The sequence below is a fragment of the Ochotona curzoniae genome, unplaced genomic scaffold (assembly GCF_017591425.1).
Source record: "Ochotona curzoniae isolate NIBS_2020 unplaced genomic scaffold, NIBS_Ocur_1.0 contig_54, whole genome shotgun sequence".
In the NCBI taxonomy this organism is placed as follows: Eukaryota; Metazoa; Chordata; class Mammalia; order Lagomorpha; family Ochotonidae; genus Ochotona; species Ochotona curzoniae.
Genome location: NW_024466464.1, coordinates 1,540,480 through 1,555,000, shown reverse-complemented (window position 1 = coordinate 1,555,000; position 14,521 = coordinate 1,540,480). Strand labels below are relative to the sequence as shown.

Sequence of the window (14,521 nt, the reverse complement as noted above, 5' to 3'; positions counted from 1 at the left end):
GCTGCTGCGGCTGTGGTCACGCTTTATGGGTCGCGAGACGGAAACCCTGGCAGTCCCTCCGCAGGCGCCACCTGGGAGACCCCAGACACAACTTGCCACTTCTACCCACTGTGGGTCACAGTGCCTCAAGTGGCAGAGAGCAGGGCAAGGCTGGCTGGGAACGCAGGCCCGGGGCAGGGGGTCACTCACACTGGATCTTGTAGTCAGGTGGCAGGAGGCGGATATGCGAGAGGGGGATCCTGCCCGTGTCTCCGTCGTCGAACTCCACGGTGATCAGGTCCCCATCATCCTCCAGGTCCAGCAGCCCTGTCCAGGGCACACAGGTCAGGGGGTTGCACCCCTTAAATCAGAGGGGAGGCAGATGGGCCCATCACAGCCGGGGGTGGAGGCACAGCAACTGGACGACACCATGGTGGGGGTGCAGTGGTACAGAATCCGGACACTACAGCCTGCAGGCGCCGACTTCGGTTCTGTCGGTAGTGTCTGAAGCCAGGCTCAGGAGACAGCCCGGCCCGGCAGCACGTGAAAAGGCTGAGGGGTGTGCCCCTGGCACTTTGCCCAGCTCTGACCTGACCAATCTGGGTGTGTGGTGATGTCTGTACATCACAGGACAACAGCCCAGCCCTGCTCTGGAACGCCAGCCACCAAGCCTCCATCCACAGACCCGATAAGGAGCCAGCCCCACAGGAGCTGGTATCTGGGCCCCCCGGCCCACCGACTGCCAGATCTCCGACGGGCAGCCTGGCTGGTACCCCTGCCTCCTGCCCCTCTTGGGTCCCCTGGGACTCTGTCTGGCTCCCTTGCTTGCCCTGAACTCCCTGCAGGTGCCCCTTCCCCAGGATACAGTCTCACTGTCACTTCAGGGACAAGGAGCTGGTCCAGGTCCCTCAGCAAAAACCACGGGGCCACCCCAGACCTTGTGCAGGGAAGGAGCAGAAAATGTGCTGGTGGCAGATCTGGTGGCCAGGCTCGGGACGGAACTAACGGGATGCCAGTAAGGTGAGAGTTTTAGGAGGGAGCCCGATCTGGACCCAGCCGTGCCTGAAGGCCCTGCGTTCACAGTCACGGGCAGCGGGGCAAGTCTGCACTGAAACCAGCCACAGCTAGGTGTGGGTGATGACATGAAACCCCACCAAAGGGTTGGGGCACAGGGAGTGCCCTAGGGGTCCAGGGTGGGCACCTCCTCACCTCGGACCACAGTGCCCGGGTAGAGACAACGGTACTGCTGGCTCCAGTAGGCTGCGATCCGGGTCCCCTGCGGCAGGAAGCGCGTGGAGGCCGGCCTGACATCATTGATCTGGGAGGGCGGGCAGGGATGGGGTTCAGTACCACGCGGAGGTACAGAGCACTGCCTCCCCCAGGAGTCTCGCCTTCTCTCCCTGCTCACCGCCTCCTGCAGCAGCTGCTCCAGGCAGTAGATGTGGGGCCGGTTCCCCCGTTCGCCCTCCACCACCACGCGGTATCTGCAAGGCGAGGCAGAGGCGACGTGAGGAGGCAGAGGCCGCACACCTCCGGGAGGGCCTGCCCCTCACCCCGCCCAGCGCAGGGCCGGCTCGGAGGCGTGCTCACATGTCCGGCGAGTGCAGCGTCTGCACGTGCCCGGCGTACAGCAGCTTGTCGTCCATGGGGATGAGCACACGCAAGCCGTCCCTCAGCTCGTCCTTGTCAATCACGCAGGAGCGTGGGGCTGCGGGAGGGGGCCGTGAGGCAGGGCTGCGACCCAGAGACCCTGCCTCCTGCCCAGGCTCGCTGGCTGCCCCTCCCCCCGGCAGCTGGACAAACCTACAAGGCACGCGTGTGCATCTGCGTGCAGATGGCAGCCCCAGGTGCCTGGGGAGACGCGGGTGTGATGCCACCACGGCGGGCTGCAGAGCCTTGGGCTTGAGCAGGAAGTCCCTGTCACCTACTGCTACCCCAGCTCAGGACATCCTTCCTGACCCTGCTGTCCACTTCCCCTTCGTGTCTGTGCTGGGGAAACCAACCCTCAACCGAGCTCACGGCCACCCGCCTCCGCGGCTCAGCCCCTGCCTTGGCCCTCACTTGCCCGCAGACCCTGTGCACACAGGGGCCTGCGGCTCACCTGGGGTCAGTGGCCGCTCCACGGCCCCGCCGCGAGGCAGGTGCTCGTCCTCCGAGAAGCTGGAGTCCTGGTTGGGTTCGAAGTCCTCCTCAGCCGCCATGCTCTCCATGAGTTTGCTCACAGCACCCCCCTTGCCCCGGTTCTGGGGACAGAGTAGAATACCAGACAGCTTAGGACATGGCAAAGGGGACCCAGGAATCCCAGGGCACAGCGGGGGTCCTGGCAGGACAACACAGGTCTGTGGGTGCTCAGCACAGCGCTCATTGCCACCAGGACCATGGCACAGAACCTGGCTCTCTCCTTAGAGAAACCAAGGCAGCACTCCTGGCCACGTGCAATGGGCCGGTGGGGGCCATGAGCTGCTGGAGCCTGGGAACCCACGTGGGGTCAGCCACCACCATGGCAATGGTTTAGATGCCCTGGTCATGTCCATGAGGGCAGAGCCTCCTGGGGACAGGGACCACATCCTGTGTGTCTTGGGACCGCACTGCAATAGTAGCCGGCGCCTGGACCCTCCTCCCCCGGGCCTAGGGGCGTAGAGAATGCTGTGTAGGCTGGGCTCCCTTCCCAGATGCTCAGACCCTGTCCTGCATCCCACGAGGCAGCATGGCACAGGGGCAGCCTCACCTCCTTCTTCACCTCCTTCCCTTTGGCCTTGGTCTTGTTCCTCTTGGCAGTGGCCAGTGAGCTGGCGTGAGGGACCCTGGCCTCAGGGGGCAGGGCAGGCGTACGGGATGGCTGTGCAGGGGCTCCCGGCCCCGCCTCCTTCCCCTTCTTCTTCTGAAGAGGAGCAGCAGAGAGGAGTGTCAGCAGGGCTGGATCCCACCCCATCTGCCCCCGCCCCCCGCACGAGCCACTCCCAGGTGAGGACACACACCCACAAACCCCCACGTTCCACCCCATGAGCATTTTATGATTGCCGGAAAGTGGCTGCTGCCTACCCCTCTCCCACCTGCCCCCCACAACACAGTGCTGACATGAAGGCGTCTGCTGCCTGCACAGGGGACACCACTGGCCATGGCATGAGCACGCCAGGATTCCCTGCAAGCACGCACAACACGGGAGCATTGGGCATCCGTGCCAGGGTTCAGCTCCAGGGCCTGCGTGGCAGCTGTCCTCCCCAGCCAGTCTTGGGGGTACACGCCGCTATACACTAGGCAGCTTCCCTTCTGAGTAGTGGCAGGCATGGCCTGATCACAGGGGATGGGGCGGGTCCCCCTCCCAGCAATGGACATACAGGATTGCCTATTATCCCCCTCCTGCAAACAGGGCCAGCCCCAGTAGTGGCCCGGGCCTTGAAGCCCCACACGCCTGCCTGCCCGCCTGCCCGCCTGCCTGCCTCCCCACCTGCCCGCCTGCCCGCCTGCCTGCCTGCCCGCCTGCCCGCCCCTCTGTTTGCCTGGCCCCCTGCCTGCCTGCCTGCTCCCTCCCCCCATCCGCCTGGCCCCCTGCCTGCCCACCTGGCCCCCTGCCAGCCTGCCCACTCCCCTCCCCCGCTTGCCTCATTTGAGAGGCCCTCAGATCCTTGAAAGCTGCCCAGCAACTTGCCACAGAGACAGGAGCACCACATGTCTGTAGCTGCCATGGTCACATTCAGGGCAAAGCCAGAGGCATGGGGAAGAGGGAGGCACCACCAGGGTCCCAACCCACAGTTGGCAAACCCAGGTCACAGGGCTGGGCGCTGGGGACAGGGCAGGTGGACAACGAGCTCACAGCAAAGGCCAGCCACAGGCACAGGTGCCACCCAGACAGGCGCCCCCTGGGGGCTGCGGGGCAGCTGGCAGCAGCAGCTCCTTGTGGCTCTCAGACCAGCTCCACCAGGAGCCTCAGCAGGGCAGGGCAGGGGCAATGAAGCTGTCTCCTACTTGGCTTTTTGTTTTTTAATCTTCCACATTGTCTTCCAGAATATGTTGCTGAGAACACTGCTAACTGATGTTTCCCTTTTAACTAGAAAACCCATTTCTGTAAGCCCCCTGCCCTCTAAAAATGAGTAAACAGATAAACTAGGGGGAAAACAAAAAGAACACACACACACACAAAAAAAAAAACAAAAAAAAAAACAAAAAACAAAAAAAAAACAAGAAGAAAATAACGAACTTGCAGTGTGACCCAGAGGTGTCCAGGATTCAGAACAATAACAGAGACACCATCGTCAGCCCAGGCAGACGAGACACCATTGAAACAAAGTACTCCAAAAGCTCACAGCAAGCAGAGATACCCATGACAGCCAACTAAGTCTAAAGACCAGTGTAAAAGGTGCTGCCTGGGACCCGCATCCCAAACCAGGGTGCTAACTCAAGTCCCAGCTGCTCCATTTCTAAAGATTCATTTATTTTTACTGGAAACGCAGATTTACATAGAGGAGTAGAGACAGAGAGAAAGATCTTCCATCTACTGGTTCTCTCCCCAAGTGGCCACAGTGGCCGGTGCTGCACTGATCCGAAGCTAGGAGCCAGGAGCCTCTTCCAGTCTCCCAAGTGGGTGCAGGGTCCCAAGGTATTGGGCTGTCCTCTGCTGCTTTCCCAGGCCACAGGCAGGGAGCTGGGCGGGAAGTAAGGCAGCCTGGCACATGCAAGGTGAGGACTTTTGCTGAGCCCATCCAAAACCAAGAGCTTCTGGCTTTGGCACAGGGGCACAGGGGTCCAAGGACATCCTTTCACTGCTTTGCCAGGCCATAAGCTGCAAGCTAGATTGGAAGTGGAGCAGCTGGGACTCAAAACGGCACCACTACAGGGTGCCAATGCTGGAGCTAGCAGCCTAGCCTACTCTGCCATGGCACCAACCCCAACAAAGAAATATATCTTAAAAAAAAAAAAAAGCTGCCTAAACAAAATCACGTCTCAAAAGTGGTTGCTCACGGAGTAATCTGCACAGATGTGTCGGTCTCCTGTGGGTCACAGTGCACCTCTCCCATCCACGCTCACCACACCGTCAAAATGGCCCTGGCAGGCGCTGGGCACAACAACAGGACACACTGGGGACGCCCATGTCCGCCCGTACTGGAATGCATGGCCACTGAGACACGTGGGTGGAGACCCAGTCTCCTGGTGTCAGGCCTAGCCCAGCCTCAGCTGTTGTGTGCATTTGGGAAGTAGACCAGAGGATGGAAGACCTACGTGTGTGTGTGTGTGTGTGTGTGTGCCTGTCTGCCTCGCAGAGTAAAACCACCCAAAACTTACTAAAAGGCTGAGACTAGGTGCACCCCTGGTCCTGTCTCCCAACAGCCCCGGCTGCTCACACGCTAGGAAGTGGGACCCCAGAGCTCAGCGTGGCCCGGTGGCTCGGGCGCAGGCAGCGAGAACCCATGCTCAGAACCTGACTCTGGCAGCCCCCGGCCAGCTCCCTCCTCCCATGGCCACTGGAAAGCGCAGTGATCAGGAGGAAGCATCGCACACAGCTCTGCGTGCAGCCGGTAAATGAGACAGCGGAGCCCCGGGCCTCCCGCTCCACGCTCTGAGTCACCCACGGTGTGAGAACATCAACTGGACAAGTCCAGAGATAAAGCATTCACCAGCGAAGCTGCGAGCTGCCCCTCCTGCCATCCATGCCACCCTGCCCGCCACATCCGTGCTTGTCTACACCCACCCTGGTGGCAGTCATCGCCTGGGTGACGAGATAAACAGTGCTGGCATCCCTGGGCTTACAGCAGGCCTGTTTCCGCACCCATGGGGAGTGCCATCTCCCTCACATGAAGGAACGGGGCGGTGACCGGCTCATGGGGAAAGTGCCAGAACATATGAGACCCATGGCAGAGTTCCTGGCATGATGACAATCTTTTCCCAGCGTGGCATCTTCCCTCTCACGGCCCTGACATGGGGAGTGCCGAGGGGAGCACGCGCCCAGTGCCCATGGATGACACTCCGTTGTAGCCGCCTCCCCACGGCCGAGTCCCAGCCCTTTCTGTGATCTGGCCCCAGCAGGGATCAGAGCAACTGGGGGATGACTGGAGTCAAAATGTCGCCAGAACCTTCCTGCAAATCTGCACTGAAACACTCAAGAAAGGAATAACGGGACACTGGCAGCCGGCACAGCAAGGCTGACAGGACTCAGTCACGCTTCCGGGAAAGCGAGTCTCCCAGGCTGTGATGGAGGGCCTTTCGCTCGCTCGCTCGCTCGCTCTCCTCTTTTCACCTCTGAAGACATCAGCTTCCCCTCAGATGAAGTGCTGGCCAGGAACCACAAGCAGCACGGTGCTGGGGCCTCTGCCTCCAGCAGAACCTGCTGAGACCTTGACACATCCTGGAGGCTCTGGCTTCAGACTGTCACGTTCACTGGCCTCACTGCCACCCACCAGTGCCAACCGGGCACACTCAGGGTGGCACCGCAGCATGGCCGATGAAGCTGTTGTCTGGCAGCTCCACTTCCGACCCAGCTCCTGGCTAATGAGCCTCGGAAAGCAGCGGAGGATGGCCCAAGTCCTTGGGCTCCTGCTCCCATGAGGGAGACCCAGAAGCAGCTCCTGGCTCCTGGCCAGCCCAGCTCTAAGCATTGCAAACATGTGGGAAGTGAACTAATGGATGGAAGATCTCTCTCTCACACAATACATAAGTAAAGCTGCTAACTGCAACTCAGCTGTGGCAGGACAGGCAGATTAGACTAAGGGCACCTGTGAGGCAGACGGAAGCTCCTCTTCCTGTCATGGCTTGCCCCCCTCCCCCACTCTCAGTGGCCAGGGGCCTGCAGGCGGGCATGTAGCTAGAACCAAAGCCCTCCCAAGGCCGGAAGCACCCAGGGACCCCCTCCCGCAGCCTCCACCTTCCTGGGGTGCTTCCCCCTACCTTCCTGGGGTCCTTCCTGTCCTTGGCGCGGCCGGGGTCCTTTCGTGGGCTCAGGGGGCCGCCCTTGCCGCAGCGGCTGGGCTTGGGGGCAGGTGCTGCGCTGACAGGCACGGGAGCAACGGCAGAGGCGTCGTGCAGGAAGATGCGCTCGCTGCGGCGCCGTGTCCACAGGTCGTCGTCGCTGGCCTCGGGGCCTGCCTCAAAACCGGGCTCCTTGGGGCCCCGCAGCTTCCGGGTCTTGCGTCCCTTCTCGGCCGCTAGCTTGGCCTTCTCTGGGCTGGAGGGGCTGGGGCCCCGGGCGCTGGGCGCGGGGACGGCCAGGCTGGGTCCCGGCTCCCCCAGGCCTTTCTTGGGCCGCAGCAGCCCAGCGGGGGACTGCTTACGCAGCTTGACCTCGCTCTCCGAGTCTGTGTACTCGAACTCTGTCCCTGCAGGTGGGTGGGGGGGAGAGGCTTATGGCCTGGCTCTTGGGGGGCCTCCACGCCCACCTGTCCAGCGGGCCATCAGTATCAAGGCCGTAAGCACATTCCTCTCCCGGCAGCCTGACTGTCCCTGGGAGCAGGTCTCTAGGCTCCCAGGACAGGACCAGTCGGGGCCTTCCCAGCCCCACCTCTGGCTGCCGAACACCATTTATGCACGTGGAACTCTTAGCCACCAGGGCCTTACAACCACTCCTGCACAGCCCAGGGAAATCCCAGAAGCCAGGGCAGGTGAGCTGGGTGGGGCCCAAACTTGAGATGAGGCAGGGGAACTCCGAGAAAAAAACCCCAGCTAGAAACAGGTGGGTCTCCTCGCCCCCCGCGTGATGCCACAGCTCACACGTCCCTCTGCAGCCGCCCTGCACACCCAGGCCACAGGGCAGACACGCACCCCTCATCCTGGCTCACGGACTCAGCCGACCGTAGAGCTGCCTCACCCGGCATTCACCGCCCTCAGCCCTACTGAGCTTTACTTGCATCCCTGTTCTTGTGCCGCTGGGAGCCCCCCACGGCGTCCACTGTGCACGGCAGTGCTCCCACCCCTGGGCTCTGTCCTCACAGGGCCACCCTGCTGTCCTGCCTCCCACTCATCTCCCTGCTACTGCAGCAGTGTGTTCTCCAGCACTGTCCAGCTCAACGCCAGCACACGGCTGGGGTCACAGCGGGACTACCTCCCCCAGAGGCCTGGCCGTGAGAGGCCTCCAGCAGGGCCTTGCACGACAGACAAGGAGCCTGGGGTGCTGCCCAGTCCTGCTGTCCAGGAAGGCTGTCCTGTCCCAACAGAGGCAGCCACCCCAGCAGCAGCAGCAGACAGCAAGCCTGGCAGGCCAGTCTGGCAGGCCAGTCGGGAACTTCTTCCTGCATGGGCTACCAGGGTGTGGCAAACACAGGCTGAAGGGCCCTGGGTTGGACCAGGCAGCACCCCACGACACCCCACAGGATACCACTAGAACCCTGGCCCACAGGTGCATGAGCTGGGGACACAGCAGGTGCTGAGTGCAGAGGGCAGTGCGTGGAGAAACCGTGGCTGGAAGTGGGGAGAGCGAGTTCAGGAGTGGGCCCTGCCCCTTGCGCTGCCCACCCTGGTGCTGGGAGATTGTCACGCACACAGGGAAGCCGGACTTCAGGACCAGGGAATGGAAGCCTCAGGCCAATGAGGCAGAAGACAGTGGCCTGAGGGACCCTGCTGCCTACCTACCCTCCCAGCTCTCTCCACAGCCCAAGCCCCCTCGCTCCCTCCAGACACCCACAGCGGTGGTCCAGAGTTGCCCTGGTGGTCAACGTAACCACAGCTGCCACCCAGAAAACAGACGCTGGGGGTCTGAGCCCTGCCTGGGCAACACTCCACGGGAGAGGGAGGTGAAGCCGGGACTGGGACGCACAGGCGGCAGAGCTGCCGCGCATGGGAAGGGTGGGAAGCGCCCGAGATGGGACTCTCCCCCCAGGCTGACAGGCTGTTAGCTCACGGCATCAGGCAGCAGACAGCCCTAGATGAAGACAGTCCCTGAGAGCCTCAGCACAAACTCCACCTGCCACTTAGGGCACGGTCAACACTGCAGGTCCACGGAGAGCGGCAACTACGAAGCCAAAATACCACAGAGGTGGAGGAGCTGGCTTGCCATACGGAGGCAATTGAAAATTGAAAATGCTATTTTGTTTCTTTGCAAAACAGAGACATCTCCTATGTACTGCTCCATCCCCAACTGCTCGGACCAACCAGGTTACCGGGTTAGGGCTGGGCCAGGCGGCAGCCCAGCACCCGGCAATAAGGCACTCCAAGGTAGAGATGTCCAAAGCTCCATTTCTTTAAAACATTTATTGTTACTAGAGATGCAGATCTATACAGAGGAACAGAGATACAGAGAGAAACATTTTCCAGCTATGGGTTCACTCCCCATTGGCCACAACAGCTTAAAGCTGAACCGATCCAAAGCCAGGAGCCTCTTCTGAGGCTCCCATGTGGGTGCAGGGTCTTGCCTTGGGGCCATTCTCTACTACTTTCCCAGGCCACAAGCAGGGAGCCGGAAGGGAAATGGAGCAGCCAGGATGTGAACTAGCAACCATATGCGATGCCAGCACTTGCAAGGGAGGACTAACCTGTTGAGCTGACACATCGCACTCCTAACTTACATCTCCATTTGACTTGGGGCAATTAAAGTCCACCCCATCTTTCAAAATCATTTATGAACTATACAAATGGTTAAATTGATAACATGGTCTACTGGGGCTTCTAGCTTGTAAATGAATGTGTTACACACAACATATGTCACATGTAAGGGTGCAGTATGGAGACAGACATGTTACATGACACATGTTATGTGGATGAGTGTGCAGACACACGGCTTACGGGACACACATGTAAGGGGTGCAGTGCGCAGAAACACGGCTTACACCACACACGTGTAAGGGGGTGCAGTGTGCAGACGCATGGCTTACGGGACACACGTGTAAGGGGTGCAGTGCGCAGACACACGGCTTACACCACACACGTGTAAGGGGTGCAGTGTGCAGAAACACGGCTTACACCACACACGTGTAAGGGGGTGCAGTGCGCAGAAACACGGCTTACACCACACACGTGTAAGGGGGTGCAGTGCGCAGAAACACGGCTTACACCACACACGTGTAAGGGGTGCAGTGTGCAGAAACACGGCTTACACCACACACGTGTAAGGGGGTGCACTGCGCAGAAACACGGCTTACACCACACACGTGTAAGGGGGTGCAGTGCGCAGAAACACGGCTTACACCACACACGTGTAAGGGGTGCAGTGTGCAGAAACACGGCTTACACCACACACGTGTAAGGGGGTGCAGTGCGCAGAAACACGGCTTACACCACACACGTGTAAGGGGGTGCAGTGCGCAGAAACTCGGCTTACGGGACACACGTGTAAGGGGTGCAGTGCGCAGACACACGGCTTACGGGACACACGTGTAAGGGGTGCAGTGTGCAGACACACGGCTTACGGGACACACGTGTAAGGGGTGCAGTGCGCAGACACACGGCTTACGGGACACACGTGTAAGGGGTGCAGTGTGCAGATACACGGCTTACGGGACACACGTGTAAGGGGTGCAGTGTACAACACATGTCATATAGAAGGGTGATGTGAGCCTGGCAAGTGGCAAAAATCTCCATTTTTTTTCTTAAAGTTTTGAATTTCTAAATTTTATGGTACAATTGCATTTTTTTTTTAAATTGGAAAGTCAGGCAGAGAGAGTAGGAGAGATAGAAAGATCTTCCGTCCGATGATTCACTCCCCAAGTGACCGCAACAGCTGGTGCTGTGCCGATCCGAAGCCAGAAGCCAGGAGCCAGGAACCTCCTCCAGGTCTCCCACACGGGTGCAGGTCCCAAGGCTTTGGGCCGTCCTCGACTGCTTTCCCAGGCCACAAGCAGAGAGCTGGATGGGAAGTGGAGCTGCCAGGATTGGAACTGGCACCCATATGAGATTCCGGCACGTTCAAGGCAAGGACTTTAACCACTACACTATCGTGCCAGGCCCACATTATGCACTCTTAAGAAGACTGAGAAGTTTCTAATGTATATTATCTCCTAATTGTGTTTTTTTAAAAACAGGCTGGAAAGAGAATTCTTAAATACATTCAAACAATCCAAAAACAGCCATTAGGGCTTGGTGTGATAGCACAGTCATTAAAGTCCTCACCTTGTACTTGCCAGATTCCATATGGGCGCCGGTTCTAATCCTGGCAGCTCCACTTCCCATCCAGCTCCCTGCTTGTGGCCTGGGAAAGCAGTCGAGGACAGCCCAAAGCCTTGGGCCCTGCACCCGTGTGGGAGACTCAGAAAAGGCTCCTGGCTCCTGGCTTCGGATCGGCACAGCTCCAACCACTGTAGCTACTTGGGGGGAGTGTACCAGCAGATGGAAGATCTTTCTCTCTGTTTCTCCTTCTTTCTGTAATATCTGACTTTCCAACTGAAAAAAAAAAAAAATGGACCAAAAAGGCCAAGGGCCAAAAGGTCCGTCTGGCAATGGCCAGCCAGACTGAAGGTGAGAAGACACTGACCCTAAGGCACGGAGGACTGCAGTGGCTGCCCGAGTGACCGCCCACAAGCGGCGCTGGAGGCCGCAAGGCATCCGCACACGCTAAAAGGGAGCAGTCACACGCCTGAGCGAGGGATGCAACAACACAACAGACCACGAACCATGGCCACGTGGGGCGCGGGCCGGAACGCAAGGCTGGCTCCCAACACCAAAACCAACAAAGATCCGTCAGTGTCACTCATTCCACTAATCACACGAAAAACAAAACCCCTACAGACTCAGAAAATCAACTCAATAAACTATGGAGCCGAAGGGCAGAAGCTCAGCCTGACAAGGGGACACGCCAATGCCACTTCACCACGAAGCTGTGTTCTGCCTAGGGGAAGGAACCTGTCTGTTCTCACCACTCCGCGCTCTGCCAGGCGAGGTCCTGGCCAGGGGAATTAGGCAAGAGAAAGCAAGGGTGCCCGGGCTGCAAAGCAGGGAGCAGGAGTGATAACCTCCCACAGAGACAGCCCTAAGGTAACTGACCACAAAGAAATTAACCCAAGAATAGAATTCAGCAAGGTTGCAGCTTGTAAGAGCAACGAGCAAAAATCCATCCTGTTCCTACAAGTCAGCAACAAATCTCCCAAAACCGAAAGATGTGATAAAGAACACGACAGGGAAGACAGCCCAAGTTCAGGGATCACAGGACGCGGATCCCAAGGTTTCTAACGCTGAGACAGCTCTTAAACCCACACACCGATTCAGGTGCTCCTATCACAGTCGGCCGGAGGCGGACAAGCCGATCCTAAAACCCGTGTGGACGTGGAAGGAACGTGGGGATCTCCAGGCGACAGGAGGGGGCAGTAGGCACCAGCACGGGAGCAACACGCGGCTCCCGAGTGACCGCTTCCTGTCCGGCTGGTTTGCAGCCAATGTTCCGAGGCCATTCGGGGGGTGGTGAGTCTCTGCTCGCGTGACTCAGGGACTGCTGGATGTGTCCACATGTTAAAGACGCCGACATCACACCCCATACAGACAGATCCCAGGCCCAGGAGCAAGTCTCATGTACCACACCAGGAAAGAAACAGAGGAATTGGACTAAACTGGCAGTAAAACATTTGTGTCAAGCAATCCTATCAACCAAACGGACAGACTCACTGCGAGAAGACACGTGGGACAGCTGCACTGGGGACGCATAAAGAACAGTATCTCGGGCAGGTGCTGCGCTGCCGCGGGGGCCCCACACCCACCGCCCGCTCCGAGGTCAGCCTGCTGCCCTTCTGACCCAGCTCCCACTAAGGCACCCGGGAAAGCAGCCGCGGATGGCCCAAGTGCCTCGGCCCTGGCCACCCGTGTGGGAGAGCTGGTTGGAACTTGAGGCTTTGGACAGAGGTGAGTGAATCAGTGAGCCAATCAGCAGGTGGAAGATCCCTTCCTCCATGCTCTGTTCCTCCTGCCTTTCAAATAATCTTCAAAACAAAAACAAAAACGAAAAACAAACCCCCAAAACAGAAACGTAGTTTTAAAAATGAAGGATCCTTAAGACACCCAGACAGCTACGAAGCCCCTGAAGACGATACAGCCAGTTCTCAGAGAAAAGCCAACCAATTCACAGTGAGATGCCACCTCACACACAGTGAGAACTGGCGAGGACGTGGGGACGTGGTGCTCCCACAGGCCACAGGTTAGCAAATGAGCCCGCCGTCTCCCCACTGGGTGCATCCCAAGCAGGTTACAACCGTCAACGTTCACAAAATCCTCCACACAAGGAAGTCACACCAACGATTCCCACAAAAGCCTACAAATGGAAGCCAGTCAGCACGTCCACCAGCTGCAGCAGATGTACAAGCCCTGGCATGGCTGTAGCTGGGACAGGAGCCCTGGCACGGCTGTAACTAGGACAGGAGCCCTGGCACGGCTGTAGCTGGGACAGGAGCCCTGGTACGGCTGTACCTGGGACAGGAGCCCTGGTACGGCTGTAACTGGGACAGGAGCCCTGGTACGGCTGTAGCTGGGACAGGAGCCCTGGTACGGCTGTAGCTGGGACAGGAGCCCTGGTACGGCTGTAACTGGGACAGGAGCCCTGGTACGGCTGTAGCTGGGACAGGAGCCCTGGTACGGCTGTAGCTGGGACAGGAGCCCTGGTACGGCTGTAGCTAGGAAAGGAGCCCTGGTATGGCTGTAGCTGGGACAGGAGCCCTGGTACGGCTGTAACTGGGACAGGAGCCCTGGCACGGCTGTAGCTGGGACTGGAGCCCTTACATGGCTGTAGCTGGGACAGGAGCCCTGGTATGACTGTAGCTGGGACAGGAGCCCTTACATGGCTGTAGCTGGGACAGGAGCCCTGGTATGGCTGTAGCTGGGACAGGAGCCCTGGTATGACTGTAGCTGGGACAGGAGCCCTGGCACGGCTGCAGCTGGGACAGGAGCCCTGGCACGGCTGCAGCTGGGACAGGAGCCCTGGCACGGCTGCAGCTGGGACAGGAGCCCTGGTACGGCTATAGCTGGGACAGGAGCCCTGGTATGGCTGTAGCTGGGACAGGAGCCCTGGTACGGCTGTAGCTGGGACAGGAGCCCTGGTATGGCTGTAGCTGAAGTCGTCTCCCAGCCATGAAGACGAAGGCTGGCTGAGACGCCTTAGAGTATGGGCGACCCTGGAACCATCATGCCAAGGGAGAGAAGCCAGACCCAAGCAGCCTCCTGGCGCGTGACTTCACATCCACAGCCCAGAGATAGGCAGAAAGGGGGTGTCCCAGCTGCCCCCCGGGGGGCTGGGGAATGCCTGTGGGTGGGAGCTTGCTTTCTGGGAGAGAAAAGGACATGAAACTGGAATGTGGTGGTGGGTGTACAGCTGGATGAGTCCCATAGCAGTCACAGAATTGTGACTTGAAGCACTAGAGTTCAGGATAGGACATTTTCACAGAGCATTGGGGGGGGGGGGGCAGGAGTAGATCTAAACACAACCGTACCAAGAACCACAATAAACAGGCCGACTCGATTGGCTAACCCTCCAAGAGCCGGGACCTCACATAGGCGCCGATTCTAATCCCAACAGCGCCACTTTCCATCCAGCTCCCTGCCTGTGACCTGGGAAAGCAGCAGAGGACAGCCTGAAGCCTTGGGACCCTGCACCCGTGTGGGAGACCCAGAAGAAGCTCCTGGCTCCTGGCTTCAGGTCGGCTCAGCT

The 14,521-nt window shown here is 59.2% G+C and overlaps 1 protein-coding gene across 2 annotated transcripts in view; it reads right to left on the bottom strand.

Annotated features, from left to right (window-relative positions):
- The window catches only part of TNRC18 (trinucleotide repeat containing 18), a 73,498-nt gene that overhangs the window by 5,639 nt on the left and 53,338 nt on the right, over window positions 1-14,521 (bottom strand). For both annotated transcript variants that reach the window (XM_040990028.1, XM_040990029.1), the window contains 7 exons: window positions 6,859-7,286; window positions 2,708-2,860; window positions 2,081-2,222; window positions 1,570-1,687; window positions 1,388-1,463; window positions 1,189-1,297; window positions 190-306 (listed from right to left, as the gene is read on the bottom strand). In XM_040990028.1, the coding sequence (XP_040845962.1) occupies window positions 190-306; window positions 1,189-1,297; window positions 1,388-1,463; window positions 1,570-1,687; window positions 2,081-2,222; window positions 2,708-2,860; window positions 6,859-7,286 (1,143 nt within the window). The remainder of the gene's footprint in view (window positions 1-189; window positions 307-1,188; window positions 1,298-1,387; window positions 1,464-1,569; window positions 1,688-2,080; window positions 2,223-2,707; window positions 2,861-6,858; window positions 7,287-14,521) is intronic.